The 20,084-nt window shown below is 28.3% G+C and overlaps 7 protein-coding genes across 8 annotated transcripts; 3 read left to right on the forward strand and 4 right to left on the reverse strand.

The window, feature by feature from the left end:
* Positions 1-8,609: 8,609 nt before the first annotated feature.
* VNE69_03180 (MULE domain-containing protein) lies at positions 8,610-9,815 on the reverse strand (the record flags this gene model as incomplete). The annotated part of the gene is made up of 2 exons (XM_065473039.1): positions 8,610-9,311; positions 9,759-9,815. The coding sequence occupies 2 exons, from the start codon at positions 9,813-9,815 to the stop codon at positions 8,610-8,612; spliced, it is 759 nt and encodes a 252-aa protein (XP_065329111.1).
* A 2,741-nt stretch (positions 9,816-12,556) lies between these two features.
* VNE69_03181 (putative SP-containing protein) lies at positions 12,557-13,270 on the forward strand (the record flags this gene model as incomplete). The annotated part of the gene is made up of 1 exon (XM_065473040.1): positions 12,557-13,270. One exon carries the CDS (start codon positions 12,557-12,559, stop codon positions 13,268-13,270), a length of 714 nt encoding a protein of 237 aa, XP_065329112.1.
* Positions 13,271-13,909: 639 nt separating this feature from the next.
* Positions 13,910-14,629, forward strand: VNE69_03182 (putative SP-containing protein; the record flags this gene model as incomplete). 2 transcript variants are annotated; one of them, XM_065473041.1, is made up of 1 exon in its annotated part: positions 13,910-14,629. In XM_065473041.1, one exon carries the CDS (start codon positions 13,910-13,912, stop codon positions 14,627-14,629), a length of 720 nt encoding a protein of 239 aa, XP_065329113.1. The 2 variants fall into 2 exon arrangements, with proteins under 2 accessions (XP_065329113.1, XP_065329114.1); XM_065473042.1 differs by having other exon boundaries at positions 14,393-14,629.
* Positions 14,630-14,985: 356 nt separating this feature from the next.
* On the forward strand, positions 14,986-15,711 carry VNE69_03183 (putative SP-containing protein; the record flags this gene model as incomplete). Its single annotated transcript, XM_065473043.1, has 1 exon — positions 14,986-15,711. The coding sequence occupies one exon, from the start codon at positions 14,986-14,988 to the stop codon at positions 15,709-15,711; it is 726 nt and encodes a 241-aa protein (XP_065329115.1).
* A 656-nt stretch (positions 15,712-16,367) lies between these two features.
* On the reverse strand, positions 16,368-17,339 carry VNE69_03184 (WD40 repeat domain-containing protein; the record flags this gene model as incomplete). The annotated part of the gene is made up of 1 exon (XM_065473044.1): positions 16,368-17,339. One exon carries the CDS (start codon positions 17,337-17,339, stop codon positions 16,368-16,370), a length of 972 nt encoding a protein of 323 aa, XP_065329116.1.
* Positions 17,340-17,505: 166 nt separating this feature from the next.
* VNE69_03185 (neuronal calcium sensor 1 (NCS1)) lies at positions 17,506-18,060 on the reverse strand (the record flags this gene model as incomplete). The annotated part of the gene is made up of 1 exon (XM_065473045.1): positions 17,506-18,060. The coding sequence occupies one exon, from the start codon at positions 18,058-18,060 to the stop codon at positions 17,506-17,508; it is 555 nt and encodes a 184-aa protein (XP_065329117.1).
* Positions 18,061-18,154: 94 nt separating this feature from the next.
* On the reverse strand, positions 18,155-19,381 carry VNE69_03186 (nucleolar GTP-binding protein 2 (NOG2); the record flags this gene model as incomplete). Its single annotated transcript, XM_065473046.1, has 1 exon — positions 18,155-19,381. One exon carries the CDS (start codon positions 19,379-19,381, stop codon positions 18,155-18,157), a length of 1,227 nt encoding a protein of 408 aa, XP_065329118.1.
* Between the last annotated feature and the right edge of the window lie 703 nt (positions 19,382-20,084).

Here is a 20,084-nt window from a genome sequence, read left to right on the forward strand (position 1 = left end):
AGGTTCTATTTTATTGAGAAATTTTATTGTTGAGAGGATCTCGCAAGAGGGTAGTTGGAAGGAAATTGAGGAAAAATTAGAGTTGCTAGCTATTCAGGAGGAAAAGGAACAAGTGAGAAAAAAAGAATTTGAAGAGTTGTCCCTAGCGTTATGGGCTAAATTTGAGGAGAAGAATAAGTTGTCTCGTGAGGAAAATAAAAAGAATATGCGTTGCTACAATTGTGGGAAGTTAGGCCATAGTGTTAGATTTTGTAGGGGAATGAGGCGAGATTCTGAAGACAGAAGAAATAAAAGTAGTTTTAATTATGTTGGTAAATGTAAAGTGCAATTAGACTTAGAGGGTAAATGTGATGACGATTCCAATTCGGACAAATGTGATTATTATAATGTTGATGGTGGGAAACGTAAGAAGAAAAATTTAGGGGATATACAAGATTATAGCAAAAGGGACAATAATAAGAGAGTTCTGTTGAGAAGGGATGTAAGAGGCATCGCGTATTTAGAGGAGATTATTTCACGGGTAGGAGGAAGAGAGGATGAAGATATTAGTTTTTGTAAGGTTGAAAAATGTATTATCAAGACTCAAGAAGGCAAGAAAGTTGTTAAAAAAGGGCAGGCTATAGCTCAGGCTTTGTTGAAGAAGACGGAAGATTATATTAATAGTTTGGAAAGAAGAAAGATAATTAGAAGGTCGACATCTGACTGGAGAAATCCCATTAGAGCGATTGAGAAACCGAATGGTGATATAAGATTAGTAAGTAATTTAATTGCTCTTAATGACATTGTAGAGAAGGATCCTTATGAGTTAACTAGGATAAGAGATGTTATTAGAAGTACACAGGGATCTGAATTTTTTACCGTGATAGATCTAAAGGAGGGTTTTTATAGTATTGAGATTGAAGAGAAGGATAGGTTTAAGACGGCTTTTGAGTTTAATAAAAAGGTATACGAGTGGAATTCGATGGTCATGGGGTTTAAAAACTCACCGCAGATATTACAAAGAATAATGAATGGGATTTTTGAAAAATTTATTGGTAAGGGAATCGAAATTTATATGGATGATATTGTGATTCATAGTAAGACAAGAGAGGGTCACGACAAATTGTTGAAAGAGGCTGTGGATATATTAGAGGAGAATAGTATGAAAATTAATTTGGCTAAGGTTCAATTATGTAAACGAGAGGTGATGTTGTTAGGAGTAACAGTTAATGGCAAGGAGATACTGCCATCTGAAATAAAGCAAAATGAAGCGTTAGAATTTACCAAACCGGAGTGTGTATCAGATGTTAGGAAGTTTCTTGGGCTGGCTGGATGGTTTAGAAATCATATTGATAATTATGCAAAACGTACATTGGCGTTGACGGATTCTCTTAAAGGACGAGGAAGTAATTGGAAATGGACAGAAGAAATGGAAAAAGAATATATTAGTTTAAGGGAAGTGATTAGGGATTTAAAAGGTTTAGCAATTGTTAATTATAATAAGGAATTTTTGTTACGCACGGATGCGAGTAATGTTGGAATGGGTGCTGTTTTAATGCAGGAAGATGATCAAGGTAATTGGGTACCAGTACAGTGGGCATCAAAAAAGTTTACGCCTACGGAAACGAGATATGGAATCAGTGAGAAGGAGATGTATGCAGTCTTTTGGGGAATTAAAAAGTTTGAATATGAACTACGCGGAAGAAGATTTAGGGTAGAAACTGATCATAAGGCATTGATCGAGATTAGAAATAAACCAGCATTTAACAATAATAGAATTAACAGGTGGATTAAAAAGATTCAAGAGTTCGACTTTAGCATTGAATATAGAGAGCCTAGTACCATGGTTGTAGCAGATGCACTGAGTAGGGTACATGAAAATGAGAAAACGCTAATGAATAAGGAGAGAAGTATTAAACAGGCACAGGGTAAATGGGACAAGCATGTTAAAGTTGTTGATGGGAAGGAAATTTGGGTATTTGACTCTGGTAGAGAAGCGGAGATTCCAAAGAAAGAATTGCGTGAAGGTTTAATTGTCAATGCTCATGAAAATTTGGGACATAGAAGTTTAGGATCAGTGTACTATGCAATGAAGTTTGAATTTTATTGGCCGGGTATGAAGAAGGATATCGAGGATGTTTTAAAGAAGTGTGAAGTTTGCCAAATATATAATAGGAAAAAGAGTGGTGGTTGTGATTTTGTTAGTTCAAGATTTTATTTGGAAAAGGTTGCTTTGGATTTGATTGAGTTTAGAGATTTAGGGAAATATGTGTTGGTCGTGATTGATTATTATACTAGGATCGTTTGGGGAAAAGTAATAGAGGACAAACGCGGAAGCTCGGTTGTAGGATTTTTAAAACAGTTGTGTGGATCAGGAATGAAACCGGTAGAAATAATTACTGACAACGGTAAAGAATTTAGTAATGAATATATGAGGAATTGGTGTTCAGAGGAAAATGTATTACATAGGAAAGTAAGCGTAGAAAGTCATAGAAGTAATGGAAGAGTGGAAAGGGCAATAGGAACCATAAGAGAAGGAATATTGAAAGATGATGCTGTGGATTTTGAAGCCAAGGTTAATAGATGTATATGGCGTTATAATAACAGCTATCATGAAGGGTTGAGATGTACACCGTTTGAGGCCTCAAGAGACGAAACGGGCCATGTTATGATCGAGAATGGACCTGAAGGATTTTATAGTAGGAGGTTTGTGGCTCGCAAAAGAGAGAAATTCTATAAAGGTCAGAGAGTTAGGGCAGCGAAGAAAGAGAACTTATCGGGTTGTAGTAAGTATGAGAAAGGAAGGTTTTTAGGATATGGTGTTATCAAGGAAGTTTGCGGAGGTGACTCGTACTTAGTTAGTTTGGAAAATGGTAGGATCGTGAAAAAGCGGCATTATGATTTAAAAGGTCTGCTTGGGATTAATGAGTTCTAGTATGAGACTACCGTCTTGGAGGGGGGATGTTATATATCCTTATTATTTTTACCCCTCATTATGGAAAATAAACACATTTTATGAATTAAAAATATTTTAATGGATATTATAAGCGAGACTCCTTTGGGAATAAAAAAGTTAGAGGTAGAGAAATGCAAGGATACAATTCGATAAACTGCCATATGCAATGGCTTAGTGATTGATATTCCATCATCTTTACACGACGATACTTCTAATGTACAATGGACATTTGGAGGAGTTGTAGAAAGTGATGAGACGAATTTTTTGTTTCATCAATTCCTAACAGAAAACATGAAACTTTATTAGAATAATTTAAAAAACATTCACTTCCTGAACTGTTATTATTACTGATGGATACTTATCATAACCCCAAAGCCGTGGCTAATTTTGGATCTGAGCATGAGATAGTCAACCATAGCAAAGGATTTGTTAACAGCAAGTGTAAATATACAAATAAGATTGAAAATTTATGGTTCTACTTAAAACACATGGCGTTACTTAAAAATCCGCCCCCTTCCTAAAAAAAATTACATTGACCAATTAAATTTATAAAAAAAAAATATTTTTAACCCTTAAAATTATATTTAAAACAATATTTTTATGAAAATATGAATCTACAAAAGTTAAAATATTTAAGAAAACAGTTATAACATATTATTTAGTTCAAAAATTTAATTACTTTAACATAGAAAAAATACAATTATTTTTACGAAGGCTAATTTGATTGTAAATGATTTTGAATATTCTATATTTTCTTTTTTCCATTTAAACTCATCTATTAACATTTAATTCTTATTTTATTCATTCCTCCACGCTTTCTATAATCATGCTTAAGATGCGACCACATATTTTCTACATAATTTGTATTTTGTCCTTCTTCATTAAAATCCCATAGAGTGATTTACCACACTATGGTGAGAACCAAATTCACTTATAGCACGTGGATAGGATGGATAACCATCAGTTACTATATCCGTGCCTACTTTTACATATTTTTTTAATACTAGTAAAATCGTTTCCCATTTTCTATTGGGTATTAGTTCCACAAAAAACTCTCTACAATTTCCTTCGAATACACCTCCTATTATCCACCGAATTCCAGGTTTAGAATCCAATCGACTAGGCGGATTCGATACTATAATTCCATTACAAATAGCTGTTTCGTCTATTTGTATCCTCCGACCAACTCCACCTATCGTTGTAACAACAGTAGAAGACTTGGAAATTGTTTCCATTATTATTTCTTTTACAGAAATATATGTTGGTTCAGAAGTTTCACACATGTTGATAGCCTGAAAATATGTATATGACAAACACCAACAATAAATGCAACGAAGAATTTTTTAAATTCAATATCTAAAGATTCAAATTTAGAACCTTTATCTAATGAACATCTTCGTTTAAAATTTTTTAGCTACATTTGTACCCCTTTCCTTGAGAAAACAAAGATATGTTTTGAATGAACATAATTCCTTTGCACTGATCATTAGTGCAGGGAATACAAGGATATAACAAGTTGTTCTTCAATCCGCAGTCGATTGCCCTGTCATTATCAGTGAAAATAGGATTGAATGGATTGAATTGAAGCATTTCGTCCATCATCCTGTTCATTATAAGGGAAAGATAAAATAAAAAAAAATTTCACGTTCAAAATACCATTACTTAAAAATTCGCACCCCCTGGAAAAGAGGCCCTTTAAAATTTGATTTTATCTCATTTTATACCAAATAATTTTTTTTCAGCGAACGTATTTTTTAGGGGGGGCGAATTTTTAACTAGCGCCAAACACATTATAGAAAAAGGAGTAGACTAAATCATGATCGTATCGCTAAATTTTTAGAAGAATTTTCTTGGCGTAAGAGACATTGTCAATATAGAAAAACATACTCATTCCCTGATTCTATGCTTTCTTTTTAAAAATGCATATATATTTAATAAATGTTTCATAATTTTTTAATAATTTTTCCTCGAGGGGGCGTTTTTGTTAGTAGGACCAAATAATGTATAAGATGTAGAGGATCCACATAAAATTCTTTGAAAATATTATGATAGATTTGGTTATAAGTGTCATAAAGAAAATTGTTCTGTTGTATTAACAATTATAATATATCTTGGTTCCTAAATTCTTTACATTTGCAGGAAACAGTCAATATATTTGATTCGAAAAAATTATGAATATTGTGGCATGAAATCACATGTTTTGGCTGTTAAAATTATCAAAGAATTTTCAAAAAGATATTTTGTAAAAAATATTCTTGCTTCCCAACCAAGCTTTTAAAAAAATCAAAACCATAACAACAAAAAGATGTAATTAACACTTAGAAGGACTCAAGACCCCAGTATGTAACCACATGTATATATAATATAGAAAATTTATGAGTGTGAAGCAATCCAATAATTTCGAATAATTGCATATTAAAAATTGGTTTTATTTTGTGTTTTAGCAGCTAGATCGAAGCAATTTATGGCATCCTACAGGATTATAATATATATTGTTGACCATATAATTAGACGGCGAATTATTTAGTTAACAAGCGTGATCGAATTAAGGTTTTGATTTTGTAAAAATACACTTTGAAACAGTAAGATGCATTATTTTCCATAATGTATTGAATATGCGTTCTAGAAGAAAAAAAGTTCCTTGTCCTTTGTAAATTAGACAATGGAAATTTATCATGCTTAAATAAGTAGATACAAGGATACCTGCAAATATAAAGTGATCCAAATAACACTGTTATTCTTGTGTTTGATAGGAAAAGAAAGAAACAAAAATAATTGAAGTTTAAATATCATTATTAGTCGACTTGCTATTGTCGAAAATTTAAACGAAGGAATGTGATTTCTTGCATATGAACTTGTTTTAATTCACAAAACCCAATAAGCCTAGTTTTTATATAATGACAGAGTTATATTTAATGACAAAATATTACAAAAAGTTAATACGGACGTATTAAATACAAAAAATCATTAAAGTCATTTTAAACCTTGAGTAAATTTTTGAACGTTCATGAGGATATAAGCAAGAAGACACAATAGGGAAGAAGGGGCTAAAACTGTAATACACTAGCTAAAAAGCCATTTCCAAAAATATTGTGCTCGAGATACAAATATACTAACAATTGTAAGCTTATGGACATTAAATTCCTTTAAGTTCAATAGTTCAAAATTCTATAATAGTTTGTTTTGTGCTTTTAAAACAATACATAAATAGGATTTTTGTTCCATTATATTTTTTTTTTTTGAAAATTTCAAATTTTTTAAACTTTATTCGAATGAAAAAATGCAATCTTTCAATCCTATCTATAGTAATCGTCGGAATCAATCATTTACAACGTATTTTATTATTAATATCATGTTAAGTGGTTTAATGTATTTTAAAAACATCATTAAATATATAAAGATTTAAATTATAATGTAAGGACAAAATTGTAGAAAAAATTATTGATATTTATCCATTTTGCGTCAAAGACATAATATAATATAAAAATATATATCAAGTTAACATTAGATCCTCGAATTGTACCTAATTTATCATGTTGTCAATATTTTACTTATAGACAAAAAAAACACAAAAAATGATATCGGAAATATTGAATAGTTTTACTAGTAAAATGTAATTATTACGCCCCTAAATAGTTTTTTATGGCTACTCTGTGTTGAAATCACTATTTTATAGATTACTATAATACAGTAATTATGTTGTTATTGATTACTACATTGAATCCAGATTTTAGGTAAATTAATAATTCAATCTGTAAAATAAATGAAAACAATGATCAAATTCGTTTCCGTCAAGAAATTACAGAAAATCATTTTTTGAGCTGGATCTTCATTTAAAACTCCTTTGAGATCTGTAGTTATAAATATATATTAAGATTATTCAGTTAGGAATATAGTAAAGAATTTAACATAATAAAAAATACTCAAGTATGTGTGGTATCATGACCACATAATCATCTCTATTTCTTATAGAATATATTTTTAAACTTATAAATATCCCCCTCGTTCTTATTTTTAAAAGATTTTATTTTTTCTTCTACACAATGAATACCAAGGACAACCACATGAATAAAAATATTTATAATAAAACTTATAAAAGCCTGCCAGGGACAAACGGGCAAACACATAGTTCTTTAGAGCATTACTTTAGAACAAGCCGCATCCCTGTGCAGCATGCCAGTGTGATATTCTAAATATAGTATATTTATAGAATAAGAGGTATTTTTTTTAAAAAACAACTATTTAGTATCGAGAAACAAAACATGTACTTATTTCTCAGTTTTCTGAATACTCAAAAATATCTTGAGTTGTTCTGAATGCTTTTTTATATGACAGAAATACCAATTGTGCAATATGAAGTTCAAAAAATGCCATATAGTCAAGAGTTCGAAAATTTGTTATTACTTTACTTCTTGAGAACATCAAACTTACCAATTTTTTTTTCTATTGAGCTTTATTAGTTAATATTAACTTTTATTGTATATCTTATCTTTCATATCTTACAATGCAAAAATTATTACAGGAAATCCAACAAAATGGAACTGAATTGGGATGTATAATTGAAATTAATTTATTAGATTATCATAAATCCAAAAACTAAAAAATCATAATATCTAATGGTAAAAATATGTTAATAAATATTTTTTTTTTTTTTTATATACCATGAATAAGTTTAATAAAATTTATAACAAAATCTCAACTACATAAATTATGCATATGAAAAATTAACTCATTTTTGAATCAAACTATTCATAAAATATTTTATCTATTATAAATGAATTTTGAACACACAATAATAAATGGGGCGCGTGAGCGTTGACCCTTCCTGACAGAAAGTAAAAAAAATAAGAAATAAAAAGAAAACAAATAACTTTTAAAAATCGATTGTTTAATATTAAAGTTTTCTGAGCCTAGACATAGGGGAAATTTTGTAACTTCTTCAGTTTCACATTTCACTCTGTTGTTTGAGAGAATTTCTGTAATCGTAACTTTTTTAGAAAAAAAGAAGATAATTTTAGTTTTTTGTTTTGATATTATTATCAAAGTCTCTAGCTACAATTACTTTGTCCCCAATTTCAAAAGTATATTTTAAGATATGGATCAATTAATGACGATTCCTTCTTGCAAGGTAATTTGGATCAACTGAACCAGTTTCTGTTTTTTCTTCAAGAACACCAATCACAACTTCATTTTTATTTTGTGCATCAATCATCAATTCACTTCTTTCATGCTATCATTGGAAGTCTCATTACCTTCCTGGGTAAAAACAGAATTAAATCTGGTATTTTAAGAATAGGTTTCATGGAACCTGCTTTGTTGCACTATGTTTGGCTAAATTATAGTTGTATACGACTTTATAAAGATGTTTAAGCCATTCCTTTGCATCTTCGGTTCTAAAATTACCAACAGCAAGCGAACCTTCTTCAAACCCGGTAACCGTAAATTCGTCTGTAGGCGAATAAACGGGGTTTCGCCAAAAATTAAAATTTGCACGTTTTTTCGCCAAAAAAATACAAAATAAAATTGATTGGTATTAAGAAAAAATAAAAGATTTGAAAAGCTTTATTATAATTTAAATTTAAATTTATTGGCTATTTAAAAAGCATTTATAATAAAAATAGGTTTATTGAATTTACTTATTCGCATTTGAAATTCACGTGTTGCAGTAAAGCATTCATGTACTCTTCACGAGAATAATTTCTAAAATTTTACCGATTATTCTAATTTTTTTCTCCCCCTTTTTTGCTTTTTTAGCTTCAAATAATCCTTTTTTATAACGTTTTAGATTATATATATCCATTTCTTCACAATTGAGTATTCTTGAAAATAAAAGAGCGATATTTGTATTTCTTGTCTCCATCCTCTTGTTGATGATTCTATTCCAGCTTTCTGCATTGTTAGAAGTCCGAGAAATTTCATTTTTTACCCTATCAAATACATTCCGAAAATTTATATTGGCGACAGATCTCCCACCATTATCTTCTCTTTTTACATGGGAAACTAAATAATTATTTTCAAAGTATAACTGAAAGTTAGCTGTGGTTGTAATTGAATTATCTTGTATAAATTTCTTGATATCTTCATAAAAAACTGGAACATCTCGTCTTGGCACAAAAGCTAATCTAAGAATCCTTTTGAATATTATATTATAGTTAGAATCATTTTTAAACTTTTTTATGTCCCCCATTGCCCCGACTCTTTTATAGGCTGCCTGTCCAAGATGAAACAAGCATCCATTACAGTTTGCTTCAGGGAAAGAACTTCGTAATGCTTTCACCAATCCTCTCTCAAAATCAGTCACAAAGTTCTCAAGATTCATAGTAACTAATTTCTTATATTTATCGAAGGCTCTAGAATATGACCTTTCACTTTTTCCCTTGAGTAAAATATTAATGTATGGAAAATTTTGCCAAAAATATGTCCATGAAAGACGACAATTTGGTAAAATCCTTGAGGAGAAGATTAAAACGTTCCATCGACAACGAACGTGTCTATTTTTTCAATCATACTTTTTTTGAAACCTGAAAAAAATATTATAAATCTATCATTATCCCACATACCACTATCAAACCTAAAAAAACGATTTTTTTAAAATTACTTGCAAGACTTCGGGTATATCCATGATGCAACCATAAAAAATTCGAGTCATAAATTTCTTGTTCGTTTGATTGTATCTCTTAAATATTCTATGGAAGGCATTTTAGTAATATCTAAGCTAGTTGACAATGCTGGGAGTTGTTTTTTTATAATTTCTAGGGAGTTTTAATTACTTGTAGCAACTTGTTCTTTAATTTTTATTTGTTCTTTTAAACATGCATTTCACAGGTACTAGTTCATGTGAATGAATAACTTTTTTAACGATTTCGTTTTGTTCATTCATTGTAATGGCACCTTTTCAAGACCTATTACTGCACCTCCATCGCCTAGTGTCGTTCTTATTGTAGTCTGAAGTGTATATCTAATCTTAATAGATAAGATTTTGTCCTCCACGTTGACCTTTAAGAATTTCAAAGTTGTCGTTCATTTTTTTAAGGGTAAATTTTTGGCGAAAAAAGGAAAAATTTTATGGGCAAAATTTTTGGCGAAAACAACCATTATTAAACTTTTGGCGAAAAAAGTAAATTCACCTGTATGCGAATTTGCGGGTACCCCTTTATAAAGATGTTTAAGCCATTCCTTTTCATCTTCGGTTCTAAAATTACCAACAGCAAGCGGTCTTCTTCAAAACATGTTTTTGAATAAAGCAAGTTAAAGTTTGGTTCAACCTTTCTATTTGCCCATTTGATTGTGGGTGACGCGGCCTACTATGTTTTTTAACAATAACAAAGTTTATTTATATGGGAATTGCAGAAGTCTTTTCCATTATCGCTTTGAAGGATCTTGGGAGGACCAGTCATATTGTAAAATAAAAATTTTAGGTTTTTTTTAACCTCTTCTCTTAGTTTACTCTTTAATAGAAGGGCCCAGGCAAACATAGAATACACATCTATTATTGTTAAAATCCAACAATACCATCGTTAAACTTTTTATAGCGTGTCATATCGATTAAACACATCATAATTCGTTCCTTTAGTTTAGAGGCTGTAGTTGAACTTGGTGCTCTTTATTTTTTAACGGTTGCGATTGTCCATATACGATGCATTCGGAGACGACTTTTCTAATAATGTCCCTAGGGATTTAAAAAAAACCTTATTGCAGGATGCTTCAAATCTGTTAACGCCCCTATGATAAGGCTGTTGGAAAGGTATACATTCAACTTCCATGGCTTTAAGCTGTTCACTATGGAAAACCTTTAGATGGTTTCCATTGGCCTCATCCCTTAAATATAGTGCCCCATCTATAAAAAGGTAATTGACAGCTTTTTGTTTCAACCGTTTTTTGGTTGCTTTTTTAAAACAACTTTATTATCCCTGCCTTGTAAGATTAATGTTAAATTATCATAATCAACAGCATTTCTGGAAGGAAGAATCAATTTTTTAGGGATAAAAAAAACTATTTTATTTACCAAATTGAAATATGCAAGTATTGCTTAATAATAAAACTTTATTTTAGTATTCCATGGTCTAGTGGTATGCATAGGTGTTTCCTGCGTATGGGTCGTGGGTTCATTCCCAATTGAAGCATTTTTTTTCTAATTGAGATATGATTCAAACAGGGCTTTCTTTAAGGAAAACTCGGGGGTCAATGCTTGCACGGAGTGGAAATCCTAGCGGGTCAAAGCCTACGCGGGGTGGAAATTCTAGTGGGTCAACGCTCGCGTGCCACAATTATTGTTAATATAAATCCATTTTTATTGAGAAGTAAAAATTTTAAGAAATAAATATCGCCTAAAGGGAACCATATCACAATGATAATTTTACATTGTCGATTCAACATATAAAAAACTTTTCTCTTAATATATCGAATTTGAAAAAAAAAGTATAATAATAAAATATTAGCAATATATGAAAAGGATCCTTCTATGGCTAAATTGGAATCTTGTATAAGACAATGTATAATGTTTAATATATTATAATAAATAATATTTTTTAATATAATTTCTCTAAATATAAATAGGAGCATGAAAAATTCTTGTTATAATCGAAGCATACATTTAATTAAATAAAATTAAAAAATACTTAAAAACATGGCTATTTGTATCGTATAAACGATTCAATACGGATTCGGGCAATGGAAGGCAGCAAGTTTACTTTTAACTTAGACGTCCAATATAGTAAAGGAAAAAATGCTTATATTTATTTTAACCCTTATTTAATTCTAACCGATACATGTATGTTTGTTATTATTATTCTCATCATTATTAGATACTTATAATATAAAAATACGTTTGGAAAGTAGGTATCCCCCATTGTTTTTATTCTTAACATATGGAAAAAAACAACGAATATATTGTAACTTCAGTAAGTCATACATTATTTACCATATATACATATCTATTTAGATCTAATTAGATAATCTCTTTCTTAATAAAAGCATTACCATGAATAGTTCTGCATCAGCATACCACAAAATCTATACTTTTCTGAAAAAATATTTTACTACGAGGAGGTCTCGTTGCAACAATATCGACAACCATGAATTTGTATAGCGTCTTTTAAATATGCATTTTAAAAAAGGATAATGTGTTTTAATGATAATTGCATACTTTTCAAACAATTTTTAAAGTACTAGAGCCTTACTATTTGTCCTGATATTTTTTTAATTGCCAGTAGTACTGCCATATTACAAACTAAAATTAAAGTCAGACAAAAACATTTTTCAAATTTTAAATTTTGCAGACCTGAAATCGTAAATCTTACCTACCACCGCAAAAAGCAACCTTGCCATTTATGCTGAAGTTTACTAAAAAATCAAAAAAAAACATTTTATAGTAATTTTTTCTAAAAAATTTAAGTTGTTCAAAAAATTTCACTCCAGCAATTAAGAGTAGTGTTTTACAAGATCATTCTATTTGCAATCCTTCTACTAAGAATGATATATTGCATTTATAAAAAAATATGATAAATATGTATACTTCAATACAATCAAATTTATTTATCAAAAAAAATTTATCAAAGTTATTTATTTATCAATAAAATTTTATCATTTTTTTTATATATAAATAGAGCTCAATTTACCCCCATGAAATTTTTCTGTTGTTTACTTTTCGATCTATGCTTCGTAGAAAATGCTAAAAAAATTGAAAATAATACGGAAAGATATTTATTACAAAATAAATATCAACATTTTAAGTTTCAGAATTTTACTCTAGAGAATATTCAATTTATTAATCTTGATCATTATAATAAGGTAGCTTATGACTATTTCTCTATTATTACCGAAAATACAGAAATCAAGAAAAGGATTGTTGATTTATTATCTAATAACTATGATTCTAACAAAAAGTATTTATATCTAATCTTTAAACAATATTTACAGCAGTTTAATTATGAAATGCTACCTGACACGAGATGTTTAACACAATTAAAATTTGTCAAAGCTTTGGCTTACTTCAGTTATAGTACAATATTTAAATTGTCTAATATAAAAAATTTGACTGAATATATAATCATTAGAGATCAGGTGTTTAAAAGCATTGAATTGAAGTTTAAAAAAAATTGTGCAAATAATATCGTACAACTATTCAATAAAGAAGAATATAAAAAGATAAATTTCCTTTTTGTAAGTTCAAAACCCAATGAAACGTTAATAAGAAGAAGAAGATTTGCAGCAAACCAAACAACAACATCCAGACGCCCTTTTAGTCGCGATGACATCAAAAAGGTGTTTATTGGAGCTGTTGATAAATGGGACTGTAGTGAACATATCTGTATATATGGGAAATATCAGGATTAATAAAAGTCGTTTATAAATTTGTTATGTAATTGTTTTTCTTAAATAACTATTATTAGGAATACAATTTATTTAAGCGGAATTATCTTTTCTTGGTTGTTGATAGAATATAAATGTATATGAGAAGTTTATTTTGCGTTTTGATATCACATTAACATTATCCGTGGGAAGTTGACGCTTCATTCAACTCAAATACATCTGTTTACTCTTTTACTTAAATGAATTAATCAATTGAATGTAATTTGCTTTTGATGAATTGTTACCAATATTAAATTTTCAGAATTCTTTACATTTTAATTTTATAATTCATCTACAATATAAAAAAACTAACACAAACCATACGGCTTATCTACTATGAATAAAATATGTTGAAGACATTATCAAAACATTAATGAAATATTATAAAATCTAGGTACATATTCTAAATATTCATTTTATCTAAGTTAAATGACAGATTACTTGGATATTTTGTTTAATTAAAGCTTTAAAGCCAGACACTACATAAAATATCAAACTGTTGCCAGTAGACAAATCAAAATATTAAAAAATTCTATAGTTAAAAATTACAAAAAAATTTCAATTAAGGAATCATTAATAGCTATGTTTACATACAAAAAAACATTGAATTATTATTTGCCCTTTATGTTTATTTTGGTACATTTTATTTTTTATGCTTGCACTATTACACATATTAACGCAAATATTTCGATTCAAAATCCAACATTGAATGTTAAAAATAACTTCGACGATTTACCTCTGAATTTGTTTCAATATAAAAACATTAAACATTATAATAAAGTAGTTGGTGATTACTTTTCAGCTATAAGCGAACATCCTGAAATAAAAAGAAGAATTGATGATTTAATATCTAAAAATGGAAATATTTCTAAAAGTGTTTCTCTGGTAGTTTTATTAATACATTTTAAACAAGAATTACAAGATTTTATACTAGGTAAAAAATATGATCCAATATGTTCATTTACGTATACTTTTTTTGAATCTTTGGCATACCATAGTTACAAAACAATATTAAGATTATCAGATTTAAAAAATATTAATAAATATAAAAAACACAGAGACAATATTATAAAACAGATAATTAAAAGCATAGACATAAAATATGCTATGGACTGTGATAATATAATTGAAGTATTATTTAACACTGTGGAATATCAGAAAATTTTTGCAATTTTGAATGAAATTAATGCTAACAATCAAATATCAAGAGGAATAAGATATGCTTTACCGCGGCATACTACAACGAAAAAACCATTTGTGTTTGATTATGTTAAAGTAGAATACATAGGACCTTCTACTCTTCCTCCCCAAAGACATCATCGTTTTAGAAAATTAGGAGTTTAATAAATATTTATGTTCAAAAATTATATATGTAATATTATAAGTTTTACTTTAGATTATAATTCTCATAATTTGTTTATAATCAATTTAATTTAAAATATATAATCAAAAAATTACTAGTCATTTCTAAAACATTTCATAACAAAAGATTGATTTAGTATAATAGTTAAGAATTTGAATAAAAAGATATATTATACATAAAATCGTTACTAAAGCTTTATTTGCTTCTTAATACTACTAATTTGTTTAAAAAAATATGGTTGTAATAACGGGATTCATGTTTTGTTTTAAAAACTCTTTGTTTAAACTATGTCATACTAAATAAAAATCGTTATTTAATTTAAATTGATCTTACCCTTATGTATTTCTTATTATATTTAATATTACACGTATGTTCTGATTTTAATATCAGAAACCCCAGGACCAATGAAAAAATTTACTATTCGTCTAGTTTAATTCAAAAATTAAATTTTGATGATATACCAGAGAAAGTATGCCAAGAACTTTATCTAGATCATTATCATAAGATAGTGAAAGATTTTTTCTTGATTTTAAGAGGAAATTTAGAAATAAGGAAAAGGACCGATAGTTTGGTATCTAACAAAGATAAGTCTAATAAAAGTGGGATATTAAGACTTTTAATTGTTGTTTTTAAGCAATATTTAAACGAGTTTAGCTCAGGGAAGTCATATGATGCCAAATGCTCGCATCCATTATCTTTCTTGGAATCCTTGGCTTATCATAGTTATAATTTGATATTCAAATTATCCAATGTAGAAACTTTCAATATATATAAAAAGAACATTAATATCATCAATGATCAAATAATTAAAAGTTTAGATGTAAAACTGGATAAAGATTGCGAAAAGACAATTGTCCAATTATTTAATCCCGAGGGATATAAAAAGCTTTTAATTTTATTGAATAACTTATACACTGATGATCATTATTTACTCGATCTGTCAAATATTTCCCTAAGTCATACTAAGACAATTAAACCATCTGTTCAAGAACAAGTTACTCCCGAATCGATAGGAAAACGACCTTGTGGAACGAGTTTCTGTTGGTTAATTAAAAATAAATAATCAAATTATTTTATATAATTTTTTTTACTAAACATTTTTACATATGTACAATATTCTTGAAGTATAAAATTTCGATGTTTTTTAATCGTATATATTTACATATACTAATATATTTAGGCCTTTTACCAATAAATAATATGAAAAATATTTTACCTGTAAATAATCAATTTAAAAGTGAAATCCCCAAACTTATCTGTTTTAAAATTGTAAAAAATTTATAAAAATATTTTATTTTCAAAAATAAGCAGATTAAATCAATGTAGATAGCATTTATATCAAAAAATCGCATATAAATTAGTTTATTCATTTGTATGTGAGAATGTTGGTCATATTTTTAAATTGATATGTTCTCAATGATAAAAATGTGTCATATGTAAGATTTTAGTATTATAGTTGTCGACTATCAATATTGAAAAAACCCCGAGCTTGATTTAATCGTATAAAAAATATTATGAAATTTTAAGGTTAAATTAAATTAGTCAAATTCGCTTTTCATGTATTTAAGAGTTGTGTTTAACATATATTAAAAATTCGATGACTTAATTTGTCGTCAAAAATTATAAATTTATTAGAAAAAATACATCTTCAGATTTTGAGTTTGTTAACGAACTAATTGTATAGTTTTTATTAAAAAAGGCATAATATTTATCGATTTTTTATTTTGTATCAAATATTCTTCTTGATATTGTGTTTATATCATATTCATAAATTTTATGTTCAGAAGATACAAATATTTTAAAGTCTTCTTCTGAGATTGTTGCTCCTGTTATTTGCACATCATCTCCTAGATTTACTAATTGACGTTTTTCGAAACTTCTAGCATCAAATATTGATAGGTAAGAAGATTGTTCAGTGAAAAATATCAAATCTAATGACTTTTTAATACTGAAGAAGACATTTCGAACTGCTCCTTTATGAGTTCCTTGTTGTTTACTTCTTAAAATATATGACTTTTCGTCCGATCTCAAATCCCAAACACTAACAAATCCATCTTGCGACGCAACAGCAAACTTATTTGAGAAATTATTCCAAGCAACACTAAAGCCACTGTCATTAATGGTCTTCAGTTTCTTTAAGAATCTATAATTTGAATTTTCGATTACGTATAAAAATACATCATTCGAATCTCCTACCATTATAAGATATTTTCCATCAGGACTCACACTTGTATGATTTATTTGGCTAATAAAATCAATAGTTTGTACTGAATCATTTTCTACAGATAGAATTCTTAATTTTCGATCATTATTCGACGCATAAATTTTTTTGTCGTGAATTGATATATGGTTATTGATATTATCACTTAAAAAATAATATTTCGTTTCGTTATTAATTAAATTTTTGACGTATAACTGTCCTTTTCCTCCGCCTATTGCAAGAAAATCTTCTTCAACACACAAAGAAGCTGGGGGAAACGATAAATCTTCCGATAAAAGGAGTTTTGTTCTTGTTTTAGGATCATAAGAATACACCTTATTTGATTGTGGAAATATTAAATTTCCATTATGGATCTTTAGCATATCTTTAAGTTGCCAGTGTTGAGTTACTACTCCTTCATCATGAACTTTAAATTCGGGAAATATAAAATCCGAAACTTCGCGTATATCATTATTCTCTATTGTTGACATAAACAATAACAATTTTGATTTTTTTATAGTCTACAAAAACAAAGCAATTTTTTAATATTTGATAAATGAAATGTTTTATATTTTTTAAACTACAATTATTAGTAAAATTTGATAAATTGTTTATTAATTACAGTTAGGTTTTTAAAAATTTGTATTGTATTACAATCTAATCAATAAAAAGTGTAAGCATCTGAAAAGCTTCTTTTTTTCTTGCGGCCAATTCTTTAAAATCTTCAAATGTAAAAAATCCACTTTTATTATCACAACATTCAAAAAGCTCATCAATAGCCTTTTCTATGTCAATATGTGCGTCAAGAGTGTTACTAACCATGTCCATCATTGATTGTGCAATATTAACTATCTCGTTTTTGGAAATGACCCCGTCACTATCCTCGTCATAAAACCGAAAAATCCATCTCAATTTTTCGAAATTGCTGCCTTTCATTAAAATACTGAAAGCAATTAAAAGTTCATGAAAGTCAATATAATCTGATTGACTTATATTAATTGTATTGAATAATCTTAATACAAATTTCTTGGGAGATCCAAAAGGAAAAAATCTTCTAAACATCATTTCTAAATCTTGTAATGTCATTTTTCCATTTGGAAATCTTGTCCTAAATTCATTTGACCATTCTTGTACATCTTTTGAGGGAAAATGAGAAAATTTTTTTGAGTCGTCTAAGTCGAAGTTTTTTAAAGTGCTCGATCTGTTGCCCATGGGTATAAAAAACAATAATTTATAATAACAATGTAAACATTCTCAAATAAAAAAATTCATTTAAAAATAATTAATATCGTTTTTAATTTATTTTTTATTCTTCAGTTGGAGGTAAATTAAAATATGAAATTTTTCCTCTATTCCAATCATGTAAAATCGTCTTACTAATTAAATCAACATAAGGTCTATTACCTTTTGTAATCTTACCATATTTCACTGAAAATTTTTGAAATAAATCTTCTATGTCTCTAAATTCAATTCTGTATAATTTAGATATTTCTGTTTTATATTTATTTGCTAATAATTCTACGTAATATTCTGGATTCTCAAGATTTTCTATACGAATAGCCCCCCTAAAAACAGCCTGTTCAAAATCAGGAATTGGGACGACTCCCGGGCAGTCTATCAAATAAATGCTACGGGTCAAAGTAATGTATTGCCAAACTTTTGTCTCGCCAGGCACAGGTGCCACATTACATACATGTTTATTTCTAAGTGAATTAATTATACTACTTTTCCCACTATTTGGATACCCTACAAATCCTACGCTTGTATGTTTTTTATTATACAAGTTATCAAGCTGTCTCAAAATATTTATTAAATTTGTCTTACCAAAATTATTTTCCAAAGACTGTGCGTGATAAGCCAAAGTGGTGTGTTTATTGGAAAAATATTTTAGCCATTTGGCAGTCACTCCTGTCGGAACCAAATCTACTTTATTTAGTAGGTAAATTAAATGTTTATGTGGGGCTTCTTCTTTTATATATGTTGAAATCTTCTCACACATTGTACCAAGTGGATCTCTCGCATCTAAAACATGAATAATAACATCGCTGCTATCTAAAACTTTATATAGCTCTTTCCAAATTCTAGTACTTTGTCCTTTGACTGCATCTTTTTTAATTTCTTTTTTTTCGGCTATTACTTCATTTTTGCTTTTAGCCATTTCTTCTAAGCTTGTTACTAACAACTTTGGTTTTTTTCTTATTGCTTTCTTTCCGAAAATGCTGTCATATTCAACTGTATTTTTTTTCTTTTTATTTTCTGTAAGAAGTGAATATGGAACATTACCAGTCTTAAGAAGCACATTGTATGGTGTTTCAATTTTTGACGCCTCTCTAAATTTTTCAAGATCTAATTGAGAAACTGTTTTACTGGCTCTAAACCATTTTCTATCTGGATGAATTCTACCAGTCTTTGCTTTAGATTTTTGAAATTCTGCTGGTTTTATAATTTCAGCTCTTGAATTTCTTATTGGTTTATCACCTCTAATCATATTCAAGTACTTTATATTTTTTTTATTATAGAAATTTTCTTTCATTTTTTATGGGATAAAAAAAAACATAACATTTTATTTTAATTCTTTGTACGCACGATTCAAAATTCCTTCAACTCGTGATTTAAGACCAACAGCTCCATCTTCAGTAATAAATACAAGAAAATCATTAATATTTTCAATAATAAAATTTTCATTTTCTCCAATAGAGCAAATGACTTCTTTAATACTTGGCTCAGTTTTTACTAAATAACCTTTTGTGATTGAAACCATTAGGGGTAAAAATATAAAATAAAAAATAATTTTTTACATTAATGAAAAACGGTAAATTTAATATATGTTAAAATAAATATAAATTCAAAAAAATTAAACGGGTAAAATATGTTACAATTAATACTTCTTATAGATCATAGGAATTTATATAAATTTGTTTATATTCAATAAATTTAATACATATAAACTGCCTTATTGAATTTAAGCTTTAAATATTTTGTCTAGTATAACATATTTCAAATAAATTAAATCAACAATTAAAGATTTAAATATTTATTTTTAATTTGTACAAAAAAATTAACTTAAGCGCACAAGAAGATTATATATTAATCGATTATGGGTCTGTAACCATTAAGTACATTCACTTAGTTTTATTACACTAAGAACATTGCCAATAGGCGGTACTAGTTAAGTTTCTTATTTTTAAAGTGTGACACAATTGGCTTACATAGTATGAGTTGTAAGTTTTTATAAC

This window comes from Vairimorpha necatrix, chromosome 3 (assembly GCF_036630325.1).
Source record: "Vairimorpha necatrix chromosome 3, complete sequence".
Classification (NCBI taxonomy): Eukaryota; Fungi; Microsporidia; family Nosematidae; genus Vairimorpha; species Vairimorpha necatrix.